The sequence below is a fragment of the Astatotilapia calliptera genome, chromosome 7 (genome assembly GCF_964374335.1).
Source record: "Astatotilapia calliptera chromosome 7, fAstCal68.1, whole genome shotgun sequence".
Classification (NCBI taxonomy): domain Eukaryota; kingdom Metazoa; phylum Chordata; class Actinopteri; order Cichliformes; family Cichlidae; genus Astatotilapia; species Astatotilapia calliptera.
Window position 1 is genome coordinate 11725272 of NC_137428.1, and position 15494 is coordinate 11740765.

General features: G+C 41.7%; 1 protein-coding gene across 1 annotated transcript; it reads left to right on the top strand.

Annotated features, from left to right (window-relative positions):
- The first annotated feature begins 1337 nt into the window (after positions 1–1337).
- ano10b (anoctamin 10b) lies at positions 1338–14976 on the top strand. The gene is made up of 16 exons (XM_026172929.2): positions 1338–1558; positions 1672–1734; positions 3362–3624; positions 6119–6292; positions 7188–7325; positions 8757–8873; positions 9044–9160; positions 10456–10794; positions 10887–11069; positions 11219–11274; positions 11362–11436; positions 11763–11927; positions 12109–12300; positions 12376–12513; positions 12592–12708; positions 12799–14976. The coding sequence occupies exons 3-16, from the start codon at positions 3369–3371 to the stop codon at positions 12820–12822; spliced, it is 2091 nt and encodes a 696-aa protein (XP_026028714.1). The 5' UTR covers positions 1338–1558; positions 1672–1734; positions 3362–3368; the 3' UTR covers positions 12823–14976.
- Positions 14977–15494: the final 518 nt, after the last annotated feature.

Sequence of the window (15494 nt, forward strand, 5' to 3'; positions counted from 1 at the left end):
TGGAACAGGAGGTTCACATTAGGGGTGTGAAACCAACAAATCTGCAGCGACTGTGTGATCATCATGCCTTAGTTGTTATATACCAGGAAGACTGAAGAAAAAGGCATCCAATCTAATACTGTCAGTGTGTACCTAATAAAATGACCGTGTATTCACTGCATGTGTGGATTAATTTGAACACAAGAAGCAGGGTGTGCAGGGTTATTTCTGCCCTAATTTATTTATTTTTTAAAAAAAAGGTGTTTTATGAAAGAAAACAGATACTCGACAGCAGCTCACAGTTCATGGTTGTGTCCTGTGCACTGAGGCTCTCAGGAACATGTACACTCTAAACAGGTTGCCCATCTGTCACAGGGACAGTCACGCCAATATAAGCCATAATTATTAACACTTACGGACTGTTTGCACCATGTTATAACCTAATAACAATCTAATTCGAGTAGCATCGTTGTGCGTAAGCAGCTTTTTATTGTTTGTTTGATCAGTGGAGATCATTTTAACTAATCTTTGCTACTCTGTAGCTATTGGTTACCGATTAATCTGCTGATAATCTCTTCCCTGTTTTACAAGAACACCATTAGTAAAATGCAGGTAGCCCCAGTCCACCGCTGCAATCACAATATTTCACAGAATATAATTTCCATTTGAAGGATGAGAGAGTAGCTTTTGACCTCAAAATGAAGCCTTCAGTCTTAATGTTTCCTTAGTTAGACTTTCACTTTCACCTCATTGATCTGGGGTCTTGACTAAAGGCTGGTTTGCCAACTTAGATCACTTAATCTCTGGTTTTCCTTCCACAGAGTCTTTTAACCTGTCTCCCTCCCCTCGCCCACAAGTGGCAGCAGGTGGCTCGCCCTCCCTGAGCCTGATTCTGGGAGGTTTCTTCCTGTTAAAAAGGACTTTTTCCTTCCCACTTACCCCAATGCTAAAGTGATTGTTGGGGTTCTCTGTATCATTGCAGGGTCTTTACCTTGCAATATAAAGCACCTGGAGGTGACTGCTGTTGTGATTTGGCGCTATACTGAATTGAATTGACTGATCCAGGTTGAGAGAATCTGATTGGCTCCAAATTTGCATTAAAACCTTACCCACGCATGCTCTGTGTCTTCAATGTTATGGTTCTGGTGTTGTAGGAGGACAACAACAAAATCTTTGTGTCAGCAGCCTACTGTGTACACTTCTGTGTGCCTCGTGTTTCTGTTGCATAAGATCCTGTTTCTGTGTTTTCACAGATTTACTCACGCATTTCTTTTTCAAGACTTTATTCTTTGGAATATTCAAAGCCAGCGCTATAGGTTAGCTTCAACCCCCAAACCGTCTGAACATCTGTAGGTTTGTCTGTTTTTAACACAGCAGCAGAGGTGCAGTAGGACCTTGGGGTGCGGCTGCAGCAGTGTAACAGTGAGCAGACAGGAGGGAGGAGCCTGAATAGAAACCAAACAACCCTCCACACCCTGTGGCCTCTGGGAAGTTTCTCCGCATTCCTGCAATAGATTCAGACACACACACCTAAAAATTAATAGACAGGAAGCTGGAAGGAACCTGAAGCTGAGGCTGGGTAAGTGTGTGCAAGGCTGAGAGTGTGCTGCTCTTTTTCACAACAGCTCATCAGTTGTTGCCTTCATGTCCACTGTTGTGTGTGTGTGTGTGTTTGTGTGTGTGCTGAAACAGGAGTTTGGAGGGGCTACTGCTTTAGGACTGGAGACCAGAACCTCATCATCCCCGCCCTGCCAGGTGCTGTATTTTCCTGACTCATCCTCTGTTTTACCGCTGAATGCTCCTCTGTCACTTTCCCCGCCTGCACAAACATAACTCAGTCACAGGAAGTGCTCTACTGCTTTCAGTTACGTCCTCACTAAGCGTATCTCTTGGTCAGTGTGTGTTCAAGTGCAGATACAGTGAAAATAGAAGAAGCTATTTTTCTTTAAACGTTGTTAGAGCTGATATAACCACAGCTTCCACCCAAGAAACTGCAGCATTTGTAGGAAGTTCGTATTTTAAGAGTTCACCAAGTAACTGAAATGACAGCCAAAGCATGCAGATGTCTGCAAAATGACGTGGTGAGCCTCACATGCAAATCTAAAACCTCCCTTGCTTGCCTGGTAGTTACCATAATGTAATAGCTGATGCATAAACATACGCTAGCAATAAATAAGCTGTTATATTATTGTACTCATGGTGTAAATAATGCGTTGTAAAAGGTCTCAGTGGAGTCACTTAATATGATAAATAACACGCCTCCATCTTGTCCTGCATTATAAAAACCGCTGCATTTAACTTTATTTATGCTACTTTTGAAGTATATGTTTAGTTAGATACTTTATTGATCACAGGAGGGAAGTAATGTGCTACAGCTGCAGGATGATATTTGTGTGCAGTCTCATGTCTCACAGGTATGTTCACCTGTCACAGAAACAAGAGTTATGATTCAGTTTTAAAGTGAATGGTAGGAATGATTTCCTGAAGCATTTGTCACTGTAGGGCTGGATCAGGTGACTCTGAATCCTCCCTTAGTTACACTGCAATAAGCCTAGGCTGCTGGGGCTTCTGGGGGTTTCCCATGATGCACTGAGTGTTTCTTCTTCACTCACCTTTTTTTTCTCCACGTATTATATGGGTATACACACACACTCTGCATTTAATCATTAGTTATTATTCATCTCTGGTTCTCTTCCACAGTATGCTTTTGGTCCTGTCTTCCTCCCCTTCTTCCTGTTAAAAGGGTGTTTTTCCTTCCCACTGTTGTGAATTTCCACTGTGTGTTCTGGCTTTCTCCCACTGTCCAGATATATGTATGGTGTTAATTATAATTCTAAAGTGCCCATGAATATGAGGTAAATAAAGTTCTGTATGTATGTGTGGTTAAATGTGACTTGTGTAGTCTCTAAAGTGTTTTGAGTGGTCAGTAAGGCTAGTCTGCTCACAGTGACAGTGTTAACACACAAGTATAGCTGAGGTTGATACAACTGTCATTAGTTGTGTGTGTATTTAGTCACCAATTAAATCTGAAAAATAACTTTTTGACCTTAAATGAAAAGTTGAGGATCAGTGTCTGTGAGCTGTCTATAGCTAACCACAGCCTTGTGATCTTTACAGGATGCACATGCTGAAACTTTAGCCTGCTGGCGGTTTTTGTTATACAGTCATTAGGCATTTATCCTCTGGGTACGGTTAATTTTGTGGCGATCACCATGATCAGTCTTCTTTACCTCTGGAGACCGTGAACAGTCTGTCACAGTTGTCACTGCTGACCCTTGAGCCACGAAGCTAGTGTGACTAAATAAGGGGAATAAGGTGGCGATGTTAGCACTGAGGGTAAGAGCACCAGTTAACATACCGTTTTATTGTCATTTGTGTCCAGTCTTATCATGAGTAAGGCAGGCGCTGATGAAGGTGGAGCTGGGGGCTGCGGTGATTCAGCCAAACAGCTGGAGGCTAAAGATGAAAAAGGAGGAAAGTTGCTGAGCAAACCGTCTGCTGGATCCGGCTGGACCAAAGTGAGCTGCCCCTGCTGCTTCTCAGAGCGGGTGGAGCCGCTGGTTCTGGTGAAGCTTGGCGGGAAAGTCGGCCCCGAGACGAAGCGCTGGCTCATCAAGGTGATTGGAGCTCCTCAGAAAGATGGAGGTGAGGGCTCAGATATCAGCAACAGCACAGAGCTCACTTCAGTTTCTGCATCGATTGGAAACTCGCTTTCAAAGAAAAAGCATGCGGATCAAACATTTATGAGGATTTCTCTTGTGCCAGGAATGAACGTAATAGGAGAATCATTTCCAGGAAACATTGCTACTCTTTAAACATTTGATTGAATTTGCATTTCCAAGCTACATGTCAGATAAATGCATTTAAATGACTCCTATGAAAATGTCTGACATGGCTGCACAGAAAGCATATGCCAGCCATAAACCACATGTCATATCAGATAAACACACAGACACAAAGAAACTACTCTTTAAGATAATAATATTTATGTTCTTTCACTTTGTTATCATTGTTATGGCAACTAAAGATGTTTGGACGAATGGATAAAAACTGCTCTGTCCACGACTCTTTGCAGTGTTTTGTGTTGAAGCAATGCTATGCAAACTAGACAAACTCATCTCCACATAACACCTTACTGAAATTCTAGCAGGGACCACAAAGTTGGGAAAGGTTGGGGAAATCTGTATGAAAGGATGAACATTCGTGCTTTATGGTGCAGCGAGAAAAAACAGTTTTATTATTAGACAAGGATGGCCTGAGTAAGTACAAAGTGCAATTTCTAAATTCATTTATTAAAGGAAAAAAGTGGCCTTGTGTAAAAAGGAACTGCCCTCTAAACCCAGTAACTGGTTGTGCCACCTTTGGCAGCAAGAACTTCAACAGCATTTGCGATAAATCTTTCAGATTGGGACAAAAATTCCTTCAGCAATCTTCAAAAAGCCCCTTAAAGTTCTGCTTTTGTCTAATCAGTCCACAGAATATTTCCCTAAAATATTTGGGAATCATCAAGAGTTTTTTTTTTTTGGCAAATGTGAGACGAGCCTTTGTCTTCTTCGTGGTCAACACTAGCATGGATGCAATTTTTGCCAAGTCTCTTTCTTCTTGTTGAAACATGAACTCTGACCTTAACTGATTCAAGTGAGACCTGCAGTTCTTAAAATATTTGTATAGGGCTCTTATGTGACCTCCTGTGAGTCGTTGATGTGCTCTTGGAGTGATTTTGATTGGCTGGTCAATCCTGGGAAGGTTCACCGCTGTTCCACGTTTCTTATATCCGTGGTTCTCTGGAGTCCCAAAGCCTTAGAAATGACTCTGTAACCTAGGGGTAGGCAACTCCAGGCCTCGAGTGCCGGTGTCCTGCAGGTTTTAGATTGCACCCTGGGTTAACACACCTGAATCAAATGATTAGTTCATTACCAGGCCTCTGGAGAACTTCAAGAAATGCTGAGTAGTCATTTAGCCCTTTAAATCAGCTGTGTTGGATCAAAGACACATCTAAAACCTCCAGGACACCGGCACTCGAGGCCTGGAGTTGCCTACCCCTGCTGTAACCCTTTCCAGTGCCATTGTTTTTCAGTTATTTATTTAGATCGTTGCATGATGCGTTGCTTTTTTAGATCTTTTAGCTCCTTCACTTTGTCAGACAGGTTCTATTTAAATTATTTCTTGATTCGACAGGTCTGGCAGGCCTGGGCGTGGCTAGCGAAAGTGTACTCAATGTTAGGTTTTGTATTGTTGATTGTCATTTATGCTTAGAAATATTTAACCATATATGCTTAGAGGTGTATAATCAATTGTGTAGTGATAGGATGTGTGATCTTTAGCAGGCTGCAAAGGCTTGGTGTGTATTCCACACTGGAATGCACACCTACATCCTGGGAGCATGGGAAGAGGTCGTACCTTGTCTTATTGTTTTATGGCAGGATAAACGTGGCTTTATCTGTTTTAGGCCAAGTGCCTTTTGTTTAGATGAACTGTTGGACTTCCAGACCAGCAGGTTTAGGGAAGTTATTTATGGGGTCACACTCTGACCCCACACACACACACACACACACACACACACAGGCAAGGTACTCTTTGTTTGTATGTAGACGTCATATGTTAATGAACCTATGCATATTCATGTAACCTCAATAAAAGAGCAGTGTTACGGGGGAGCGGACGAGAGCAACTGGGGTCAAGCGAAGGAACGGCGTTTGTCCGGTTCTCTCCCGTGCACGAGAAACATGAAGAACTTTGCCTACTTCGTGTCTTGCTTGCTGTGTAATTATATTGTCTTCAACGTTCCAGCGAATAGGTTCAAGCTACAAACATATCACTCGGCTTTCCAAGAAATGGGGTTAATCACAGATGATTTGTGATTTACTTTTTTAAAATAGATTTTTTAGATTTTTTTCTATTAATAAATAAAATCATAATTTAAAAAGTGCATTTTTTATTGACTCAGGTTATCTTAATGATCTGAAATATGTAAATGTGACAAATATGGAAAAATTAAGCTATCAGGATGGGGAGGAGATGCTTCTTCGCAGCACTGCACGTGTTTTAGACTGAATTGATTCTCTCATTCCTGAGTGTAAGGATGTTTAAGGTTTTTCAGCTCTTTGTCCCCGTTTAACCATTGCTTCACTGTGAACAGGTGCTGCATTACTGGCCCACCCGGGTGAGGACGCCAGCGGTGATATCATCGTGGTCTCGGCCCCCCGCTGCACGTTACTACGAGCCGCTGAAGAGTTGGGTCTTTGTAAGACTTACCGCAGCGGGGACATGGAGGCCTTCTCCTACAATGACAGAGACAACTTTAAAGATTCAGGTGCAGTGGAGCAGCTTTGGGGGAGCACACTTTACATGGTTAAACAAGACATTAGGAAGTACCCTGTAGAGCTTAGGGAGACTTATTAGAGCACTGTATCCAAGAACGATTTAGGAATATCCACAATTATTTATTTTGCATGAATTTCCTCTCTAATAGTAGCTTCCTAAAAATAATAAAATGACTTGCACAAACACTCTGGCAGGTGTTCACAGTACAAAGTCCAGTCTGTGTTCTTTCATTACTCGTGTGGGTTCAAAGAGCATTCGAACAGTTGAGTGAGCTTCTTACTACTGTGCTCAATTTGAGCTCCTTATTTTTCTTCATGGATTCCACTACAGTAGCTTTGCATGATGCACAGCTCAAAATAATCCTCATTTGTCTGCTGTTGCGTCTTGATGTAGCTCTTTCACTTCAGCAAGCAGTTTCAGTTCCTCAGTTTGACAAAGCTGTAACAGATGACAGAAAGTCAGGAAAAGCATCATGGGTAAACGTTGAAGCGATTCCGACTGATTTTTGAGTATGCTGATTCAAAGGATGATAATGGAAAAACATTCACCAGTCTACTTGAACCAACTGAACCATTAGAAAACACTTTATTGTGAAAAGGCCAGCTAATGCATTTTTTGGATGTTTTAGCATGACAGCGAGGGTCATCTGATGTTACAATCTGAGCTTGACCTTTTGCACAAATCTCCTGTATCTGCTTAGATTGATCTTTTATAATACCTTTAAAACTTTGTTAAACTGTGCACTCACGTATTGTACAAAATAAATGTGGGATTTCATTAAAATCTTCACTATTTGACCTTTAAATGCTTTCTGGGGTCAAGGAAAAAAAAGATTAATCTCTATGTGCGTTTGTTTAATGCATCTCTGTTCATGTGTGTGACAGATAACATGGAGGTGTTTCTCACGCTGGCGGAGCGACAGTACATAGTGAAGTATGAGCTGGATGGACTGCGGGTGCAGAGGGACCTGAGGATACCCGGCCTGCCTGAGAGCCGCATGCTGCAAAAAAGAGACAACATCTGTGAGTGTGGTTTGTGCTTTTGTCATGTTTTCAGTGTGAAGAAACAACATCCACGTGTGTGTTAGTAATTTTTCTTAAGTCATTTATCATCATGGTGCGTTTGCCAGGACCCCCTTCCAGCTGTGGGCTAATACAGCTGCAACCCTACAAAGGTTTATGGATTTTCAAGGCTTTCATGACTTAATTTGTGGCTGGTCTAATAATTAGTTTAGTTTGTAATTAGGGATGGGTATCGTTTAGGTTTTATCCGATACCGGTGCCAAACCGGTACTATTGAAACGGTGTTGGTGCTTAAACGGTGCTCAAACCGGTGCTTAAAGAATGGAGAACACAAAATTGGTCCAAAAACCTCTCATGTTCAGCTGTTTTTTTTGTAAAAATATAACAATGTTAGCCTTTTCTGCAGCTATGGGGCATATATGGTATCACTCTTGGCTGGAAGCAGTGCTTAAACAATGGAAAAAACACAAACTTTGTCCAAAAACCTCTCATGTTTAACTGTTTTCCACTTTTTCTTTGGTCATTTTAGCCTTTTTGGCCAGGGTGAAGGGAGTATCTGCCATTAAACAAGAAGACAGCCGCATGTAACTACGATGATGTTTGCTAGTTCACCTTACATGCATTAATGTAATAACGTGGTTAGCCTACTCAACGTAAATTACACACCAACAACATTAAGCTACTCACGCAGAGAAGAACGGCTGCTGCTGCATCATCATCCTCATCATTTCTGCTACACTGGCAGGGTCCGATAACTGGCAACCCACCCGCAGTAGATGTGCTCGGTGTGAGGTCTCGCAGCAAGCTATCAAATATGGCGCATTTTTTGGCTTTTAAAAAAAAAACGCTATGCGTCGCCAGGTGTTTCATCGGATTTGAGGTGTTACCTCCTTTGACAGTATCACAGTATCACCTTAAAGCACTTGTTGCAGGCTGCTGAGTTTACATATTTTGCTGTGAAGTACAGCCAGACTTTTGACCGCTTCACCTTGGGCATTTTTAATCTGTAGCTCTGCTCTAAAAGAACGTACGTACCTGGGCCCGCCTACTATCCTCAGAAACATAAAAAGATTGGCTAGAATTCAAAGTGTATGACATCTCAGGAAAAAAAAGCACCGAAATAAAGCATGTGCGCTGCTTTTCGGTCTGGTTACTACCGTTTATGTTACTACCGGTACGGATACCGGTACCCATCCCTATTTGTAATGAACATCACTTTTGCTTAGGACCTACTTTTAGCTGCGGCTTTATGTGCAGTTATTCTTCTTTGGTTTGTGGGACTGGCATATGAATGGCAAAGTTTCTCGCTGATCTGAACTGCTTCCCTCAGATGTGCTTATATGTACAGTTTAGGGATTATGATTATTTTTAAGTCTTCAAGTCATCCTGGGTTGAAGAGATTCGATGTGATGACACTGAGTGATGTTGCAGGGCAGAAGCTTTCCTCAGCCGGTGTTGTTGTGGACACGTTTCCCCTCCACAACCGAAAAAAACTGAAGGACCTCGGTGAAGCCTGGTACTCGGGAAATCAGCTGGCTCAGCCACTTGGTGGGTGGAAATACAACACACTGCTTTTAAGCTTGCGTGCAGTTTTGTTCATTCAAATAGCTGTAAAAATCTTACATTACATGCATTTGTCACTCCTGGAACGTATTAAGATTCATAATCGATGGCTGCGTGGATGTGCTCACACCAGATATTTCTGTCTAACTTATTAGATTCAGTCAATGACTATTTTGGAAGCGCTGTGGCGTTTTACTTCAGCTTCCTTGATTTCTACACCTGGTCTTTGCTCACACCTGCAATACTGGGCCTGGCCATCTCATACTTCTCAGGTAGGTGTGTGGATTTATCCACATATGGCCTTTATGATGTATTTGGCACTCAAAAACAACATGCTTATACAGTTGCTTGCAAAAGTATTCGGCCCCCTTGAACTTTCCCACATTTTGTCACATTACAGCCACAAGATGAATCAGTTTTATTGGAATTCCACGTGAAAGACCAATACAAAGTGGTGTACACGTGAGAAGTGGAACGAAAAGCATACATGATTCCAAACATTTTTTACAAATTCTCTAATTCTCTAATTATTACTTTATATAATGGGCCACTTATAATATATGATATATATTTGTTCTTTTTGAGTAATAGAGAAAAACTGTCCGAAATAAAGGACTTTATCTACTATAAAAGAGGTTTCTTCAGTTCTAAAATCAAATGGTGGAGAGTCAAAGCCCAGGTGGGCGTTGTCCCTTAAGAGGTTTGTTGACCTATTAATCATGTGACTTGACACTGGAGCCAAGGTGTGAAAAAAGGCATGAGTCATTAACAGCAGCGGTTTCGGGTGAAGTCGCTGTGAAACCGTGCATCACCCTGTCATGTTACCATTTGGTTTTAGAACTGAAGAAGCCTCTTAGATGAGCTGTGAAACGTCTTCACGAAACTTAAAGAAGTCCAGTTGCTTTCTTTTCAAGCTCCTTAGACAACCATGAGAACCTAACACAGACAAAACAGTTATGTATGCAGTTCCCACGGCCAGTAATTAAACACAAAGCACAGTGGGAGACCCTTTTTACTACATTTCTTTCTTCTGTTGGAAGTTTGTATTAATATTTAATAGAAACATGTCAAGATGAGAGTTTACTTTTTAAGAATTATTTCAGAAACCAGTTGTGGAAGTTTTATGGTGATTTTTATTAGTTGTTTTCATAAATTGTAGTTTTCAGGTAAGAAATATGCTGTTTTACCATATACAGTATAAAATACTGTGCTTCAAAGAAGAAAACACCTACACAGAATTGTCTTCTGTTCCTACCCTCATCCCCCTGAGCCTGATTCTGCCCGAGGTTACTTCCTGTTACTTCACTGTCACTGGAGTGACTCGAATTGACTTAAAATACAACTAATGCTCAAAGTAAATGTTTTCTGTAAGAAGAAGTGAACTTATATGAATTGGAAACAGTCTGAAGCAGGACTGTTGTTGGCTTTTTCCCACCTTTTCATTAAAGTCCTATCTTCTCCCACAAAGACCAGTGATTCCAGACTGATTAAATCCAGTTATTAAACATGAGATGCCCCGCTGTATGGATGTCACTGACAGGACACAAAACTCTTCCTGTCATCACAGGTGAGGTTAAGAAGGAAATGGTGGATTCGGTCTCGGGATCGAAGGTCATAATTAATGATGATGACTCAGGACCGATGATCAGCGGCCACATGCTTCAGGCGATGTTCAGCATGATCTGGTCCACGGTGTTCATGGAGCTGTGGAAACGCCGGAGCTCCTCGTTGTCGTACCGCTGGGGGACCATGAACCTCGCAGAGCGTTTTGCAGAGCCTCGGCCCAATTTCTACGGTGACCTCGGCGTAAACCCCGTTACAGGTCGCGTGGAGCCTCTTTTCCCTGAATGGAAGAGAGACCTGCGCATGGTGCTGGTGTCGGTCCCAGTTGTGGGGCTGTTTCTAGGTAGGTGCAGAAATGTTTTTTGCTCTATTTTCTCTGATTCTGCAAAGATTTAGCAGTAAAAGATGAAATGCCTGTCCCGCCTCCTCCTGCAGGGCTAGTGGTACTCGGTATGATGTGTTTCTACTGGGGGGAGGCCCAGGTGAAACAGCTACACAAAGACTGGAACTCCCTGCTGTCTCAGGCTTTGCTCTACATACCCTCAGTGCTTCACATCGTTTACACAAACATGCTAGGAAATGTTTACAGGAACGTGGCGCAGAGTCTGACTGAATATGGTGAGTGAGACTGAACTGCAAGGAGAATACAGACCCATGAGTTTGTTAATGCAGTGGAGATGTTTCTCATTTGAACCGTATGTGTGTTGGCAATTTTTAGGATAGAAATCCTGCACATTTAATGAAATGCTTTTACTGCGTCCCTCTAGAAAACCACAGAGAGGAGTCCGCCTTCGAGAACCATCTGACAGCCAAGATTTTGGTGGTTAGTTCCTGCTTTCCTCTCCTTTTGAACCATTATCTTATAAAGTACAGGGATTCCTCTTTGACAGGTTCTCCTTTCTTCCTTCAGTTCACCTTCTTCAACAATTTTGCCGTGCTCTTCCACATTGCCTTCTTCAAGCAGGATGTGCCCCTGCTTCGTAAGGTAACCTACGTCTTGCGCATTTTATGGTAGAAGCCAAAAGATTTCATTTAGAGTTTCTAACTCCGCCCACCTGTTTTGTAATAAAATCTTTCTGTTGAACATTATATATTCTGTACAGCTATTTCAGTGTCTGCTAAACAGACCCATTTAACTGTGTAAATAAACTGAAAGAGATAAGCAAGCTATAACTGCAAAAAAATGATTCTATATAGAAAGAAGGGCAGTGGTCCTAATATGAAGCTCTGGGGAACTCCTTTAGATAATCAGTGGAAAAGTGGAAGAAGTAAAGGGTGGCAGAATTATATTCCTTGTTTTACTTTCTTCAGCGCCTGGCGTCTTTGTTGATCGTGAGTCAGCTGGTTAACCAGGTGACAGAGGTGGTTATACCTTTCCTGGTGGACAGATTCATCAGCGCCCCCCACAGGACAGAGAGTGAAGATGACCCTAAGGAGGACAAATTCCGGAACCAGAGAACCCTGCCTGTTTTTCCTGTGAGGATATAGAAAACATTAGGCATGCACTGATAGGGTGAAATATTTAAAATATAATCTGGCCAATAGCAACTAAAAATATTTTTTCAGGCCAGTATCAGTGAATAAAGCCAATAAATACATTATAAAACACAGTTTGATTATAATACACTGAGAGTGATAGCTTCCTGTGGTGTCCCAGGGCCTGTTTGCAGAATATATAGAGCTCCTGGTGCAGTTTGGGTATTTGAGTCTTTTCTCCTGCGTGTATCCTCTGACGGCCGTGCTGCTGCTCATCAACAACATAACGGAGATCCGATCAGACGCCTATAAGATCTGCAACCTCTTCCGCAAGCCCTTCTCCCCTCCTGTGGCTAACATGGGCGTGTGGCAGGTCAGCAGGTCAGAACCTTTGTCACGCTCGTCCCGTTTATGAGCAAACAGTTCACGTTGTTGTCTCGTGTCCCAGGTTGCCTTCGAGGTCTTGAGTTTCGTCTCTGTTATTTCTAACTGCTGGTTGCTGCTGCTGTCGCCACGGTTACAAGAGCTGTGTCGCGAGGGCGGCCTGAGCAGCACGAACGTCCTGCTGTTGGCTGTTTTTGGGGAGGTAAGAAGAGAACTAAACAGCTAATCAAACACATTTCTGTGTATACCCCTGACATGTTTATCTTCGTGTGTTTTGCAGCACGTGCTGATCTTAATCAAGTTTATTATGGCAGCCCTGATTCCCGATGAACCCGACTGGATCAGGAAGAAGAGGGATCAAATGGAGTACACATCCATGCAGGCCCTGAAAGAACAGGTTAACGCCATCTCCACTGACTTCATTGTCTAGCATTTTGGTGCACTCCTTCATCCATATGACATAATTTCTTTGTTTTTCCCCCCTCAGAAGCTGCAACCTGAAGTGTCCTAACTGTGTTTCAAGGTTGATGAGATGGTTCTTGATGTCATTGGAGGCCACCATCTTTAGCGTTGTGTGGAACCCAGCAGGAGAAAAGTAGTGGATCTCCAGCGGGGCCCACGATGTTTACTGCTGTGCCCCTGTGTGATCCCAAAGTGTATCTGCAGCTCTTTTCTCACTGATTAAGCCAATGCTTCTGTGATGTGCACACTTTGAAATGCATCTTCATAATATCCGTGCAATTGAAACAGCAGCTAAATAGTTTATTAGACAGCAAAGGGAATGTAACTGTTACGCTGCAGGTGAAGGCCAAAGGTATTTTTTGCAGAAACCCTCTAAAATGTAATTAGAACTTTCGCCACAAGGTGGCAGCGTTTTATAAGAAAATTTTAGAGTAGTAGTCCAGCCCAACCAGCATCTTTAGCGTTGCTATCTTACAATTTGACTCCTGATTAATCTAATGTTTTTCTTTTTTTAAAGCATGGCCTGTGCTTTTCTAGTTACCAAAATAGGTGGGCAAGTAAGATAGTAACACAAATTCAGTGTGAATGTTGAGCTAACTCTCGCTTGAATAATTGGATGACACACTAACTCGCTGTACCATCTTGTGGTTCAAAGTGGTATTACAATTGAGCGCAGCGAAGCCTTAATTTCACTTTATTTGATATCTCTTCATCGTGATACATATACACAGGGATTTAAGTGGGCTGGATCGATCCAGCATATGCCATGGACTTGTAACATCATAGTCTGTTTACAGTTTTAATTGCTTTTTAAAGGTTTTACATTATTTTTAAATTGTTGTGTTTTTACAAATAGACTGTCCTACAGTAAAGCAGGTTTTTTTTTAAAAGGAAAATGTATAGAGCATTTACAATCAATATTTAAGAAAGGCCACTAGCAATTCTAAAGATGGGCAGTACACTTGGCAATATTTTTCATGGTTTTCTCTCTGGGGTCTTCTTCTTCTCACTGCTGCCACCTGGTGGTAAGATGCAGTTTGGGATTCATAGTTGGCGACTGTATCTTCAATGGAGTAAATATCAAAAACCAACAATTGTCCATGAAAAGTTAGCCTTTAAAGCTGCTTGAATCAATACTTTGAATACATGCTTGTCTACATCCATGATTTAAATGCTCATCCATGTTTACAGTCCTCTAAAGGCACAATTCTAAATAGATGCTAATGTCACTGTGTGCTTGCTGGATGTTTAAATTAACTTTACAAAGAAACATTTTTTGTGCCGACATCAAAAACTGATTTTTGCAGCTTTTAAAACCTCCAGCTTGAACTTACAGCTTGTATTTTTAGGAACGATGACAGGTGAGTTTAGTGAGTATTGGAAGCGAAAAAGCAAAACACAGTGGTGTATTTTGCTAAATGTACTTTTATGCAAAGGACCAAATAATAGGAAATACTGTGGATACTCCCTTGAAGATACTGTCAACACGACAACTATAAAAGCTACTTTCAACTGTTTTCTTGTCATAAGGGATCACCACAGCAGCTGCCTTCACAGCTGATCTCACAGTTTTACACCAAATGCACTTCCTGACATTTAGCATGAGCTAAATACAGTAAACTGTGTACCAATGTTTGCACTGAAAGCAGTTAGGAGCAACCAAAGAATCGCTATGTGCTTTGCTTTTAGAAATGCATTATTTTTGTATGTGTGGGATTTTTACTTGCTTGTTGAAACCTTGTAGTCTCTATCACTATATGAGTGTTATTGCACTGTTCAGTGCAGATTAATCTGAGATATTATGAGAAATGTGCAGAACGTGAAGCCGCTAGGGGAAGCCCACCATGCCCTCTGCACATGCTGAACAGTGGTGTCTTGTTCTTAGATAAGTTATTGTATTATTTTTAGGCGTTAGTAGTCTTTTCAGCCACCAGGGGGCACCACACGTTTTTATTTTACTTGCATGCAGCTTTCCACAAGCCTGGTCCCTGCTGAAGGACTGATTCAGCAAAGGTGCTGATAGATGGTGAGAGTTTCTCAAGAGGCTTCAGGTGCACATGTACAATCCTGACACTAATTGTAGGCCTGTGTGTGTTTGTGTGAAGTGGTCACGAGTTAATGAAAAGAAACTTTTAGACAAGGATCGGAGTTTCAGCTCTGACCACAGCATTTGCTGGCTGTCTCAATAAACTGACAGAAGGAATTACTTGTTGTGAAGTTCTTGTATTTGATTATATTGATCACCAGAAAACTAACGGACAACAATCTGGGCTCATTTGTGCAGTTTGTTTTCCTTTTTCTGGATCGTTTAGAACTAAACAAAATGATGGGAATATTTGATAGACACAATCATACTCTTGCAAGAAAAAGCACACAGTATTCTTTGCATGGTGCATTTTTACTGTGAAACAACTATGTAAAGCTACATGTCCACATCTTTGCAGTAATGACACTAATATAATGCTGACAACATTATAAGTTGCATAATAAATCTTGTATTTTATTATTTTAGTAACTCAGCTGCTTATAATGTGTAATTATAATATTTGGTTAGCACTGCTCCCTCACAGCAGTCCTGGGTTTGAATCTAGTCAGAGGTCCTTCTGTGTGGCGTCTCCTTATGACTGTGTGAGTACTTTCTGGGTAACCTGGGTTCTCTTGATAGTCCAAAAACATGCATGGGGTTTGGTTGCCTGTCTCCTCCCCTGACCCTTAATTGGA

Bases quoted from the DNA above. Each gene is read 5' to 3' on its own strand.
- ano10b (XM_026172929.2), top strand. From the start codon at position 3,369: ATGAGTAAGGCAGGCGCTGATGAAGGTGGAGCTGGGGGCTGCGGTGAT. The intron at 6,293-7,187 runs GTGCAGTGGAGC...TGTGTGTGACAG, and splicing joins AGACAACTTTAAAGATTCAG to ATAACATGGAGGTGTTTCTC. The intron at 8,874-9,043 runs GTGGGTGGAAAT...CTAACTTATTAG, and splicing joins TCAGCTGGCTCAGCCACTTG to ATTCAGTCAATGACTATTTT.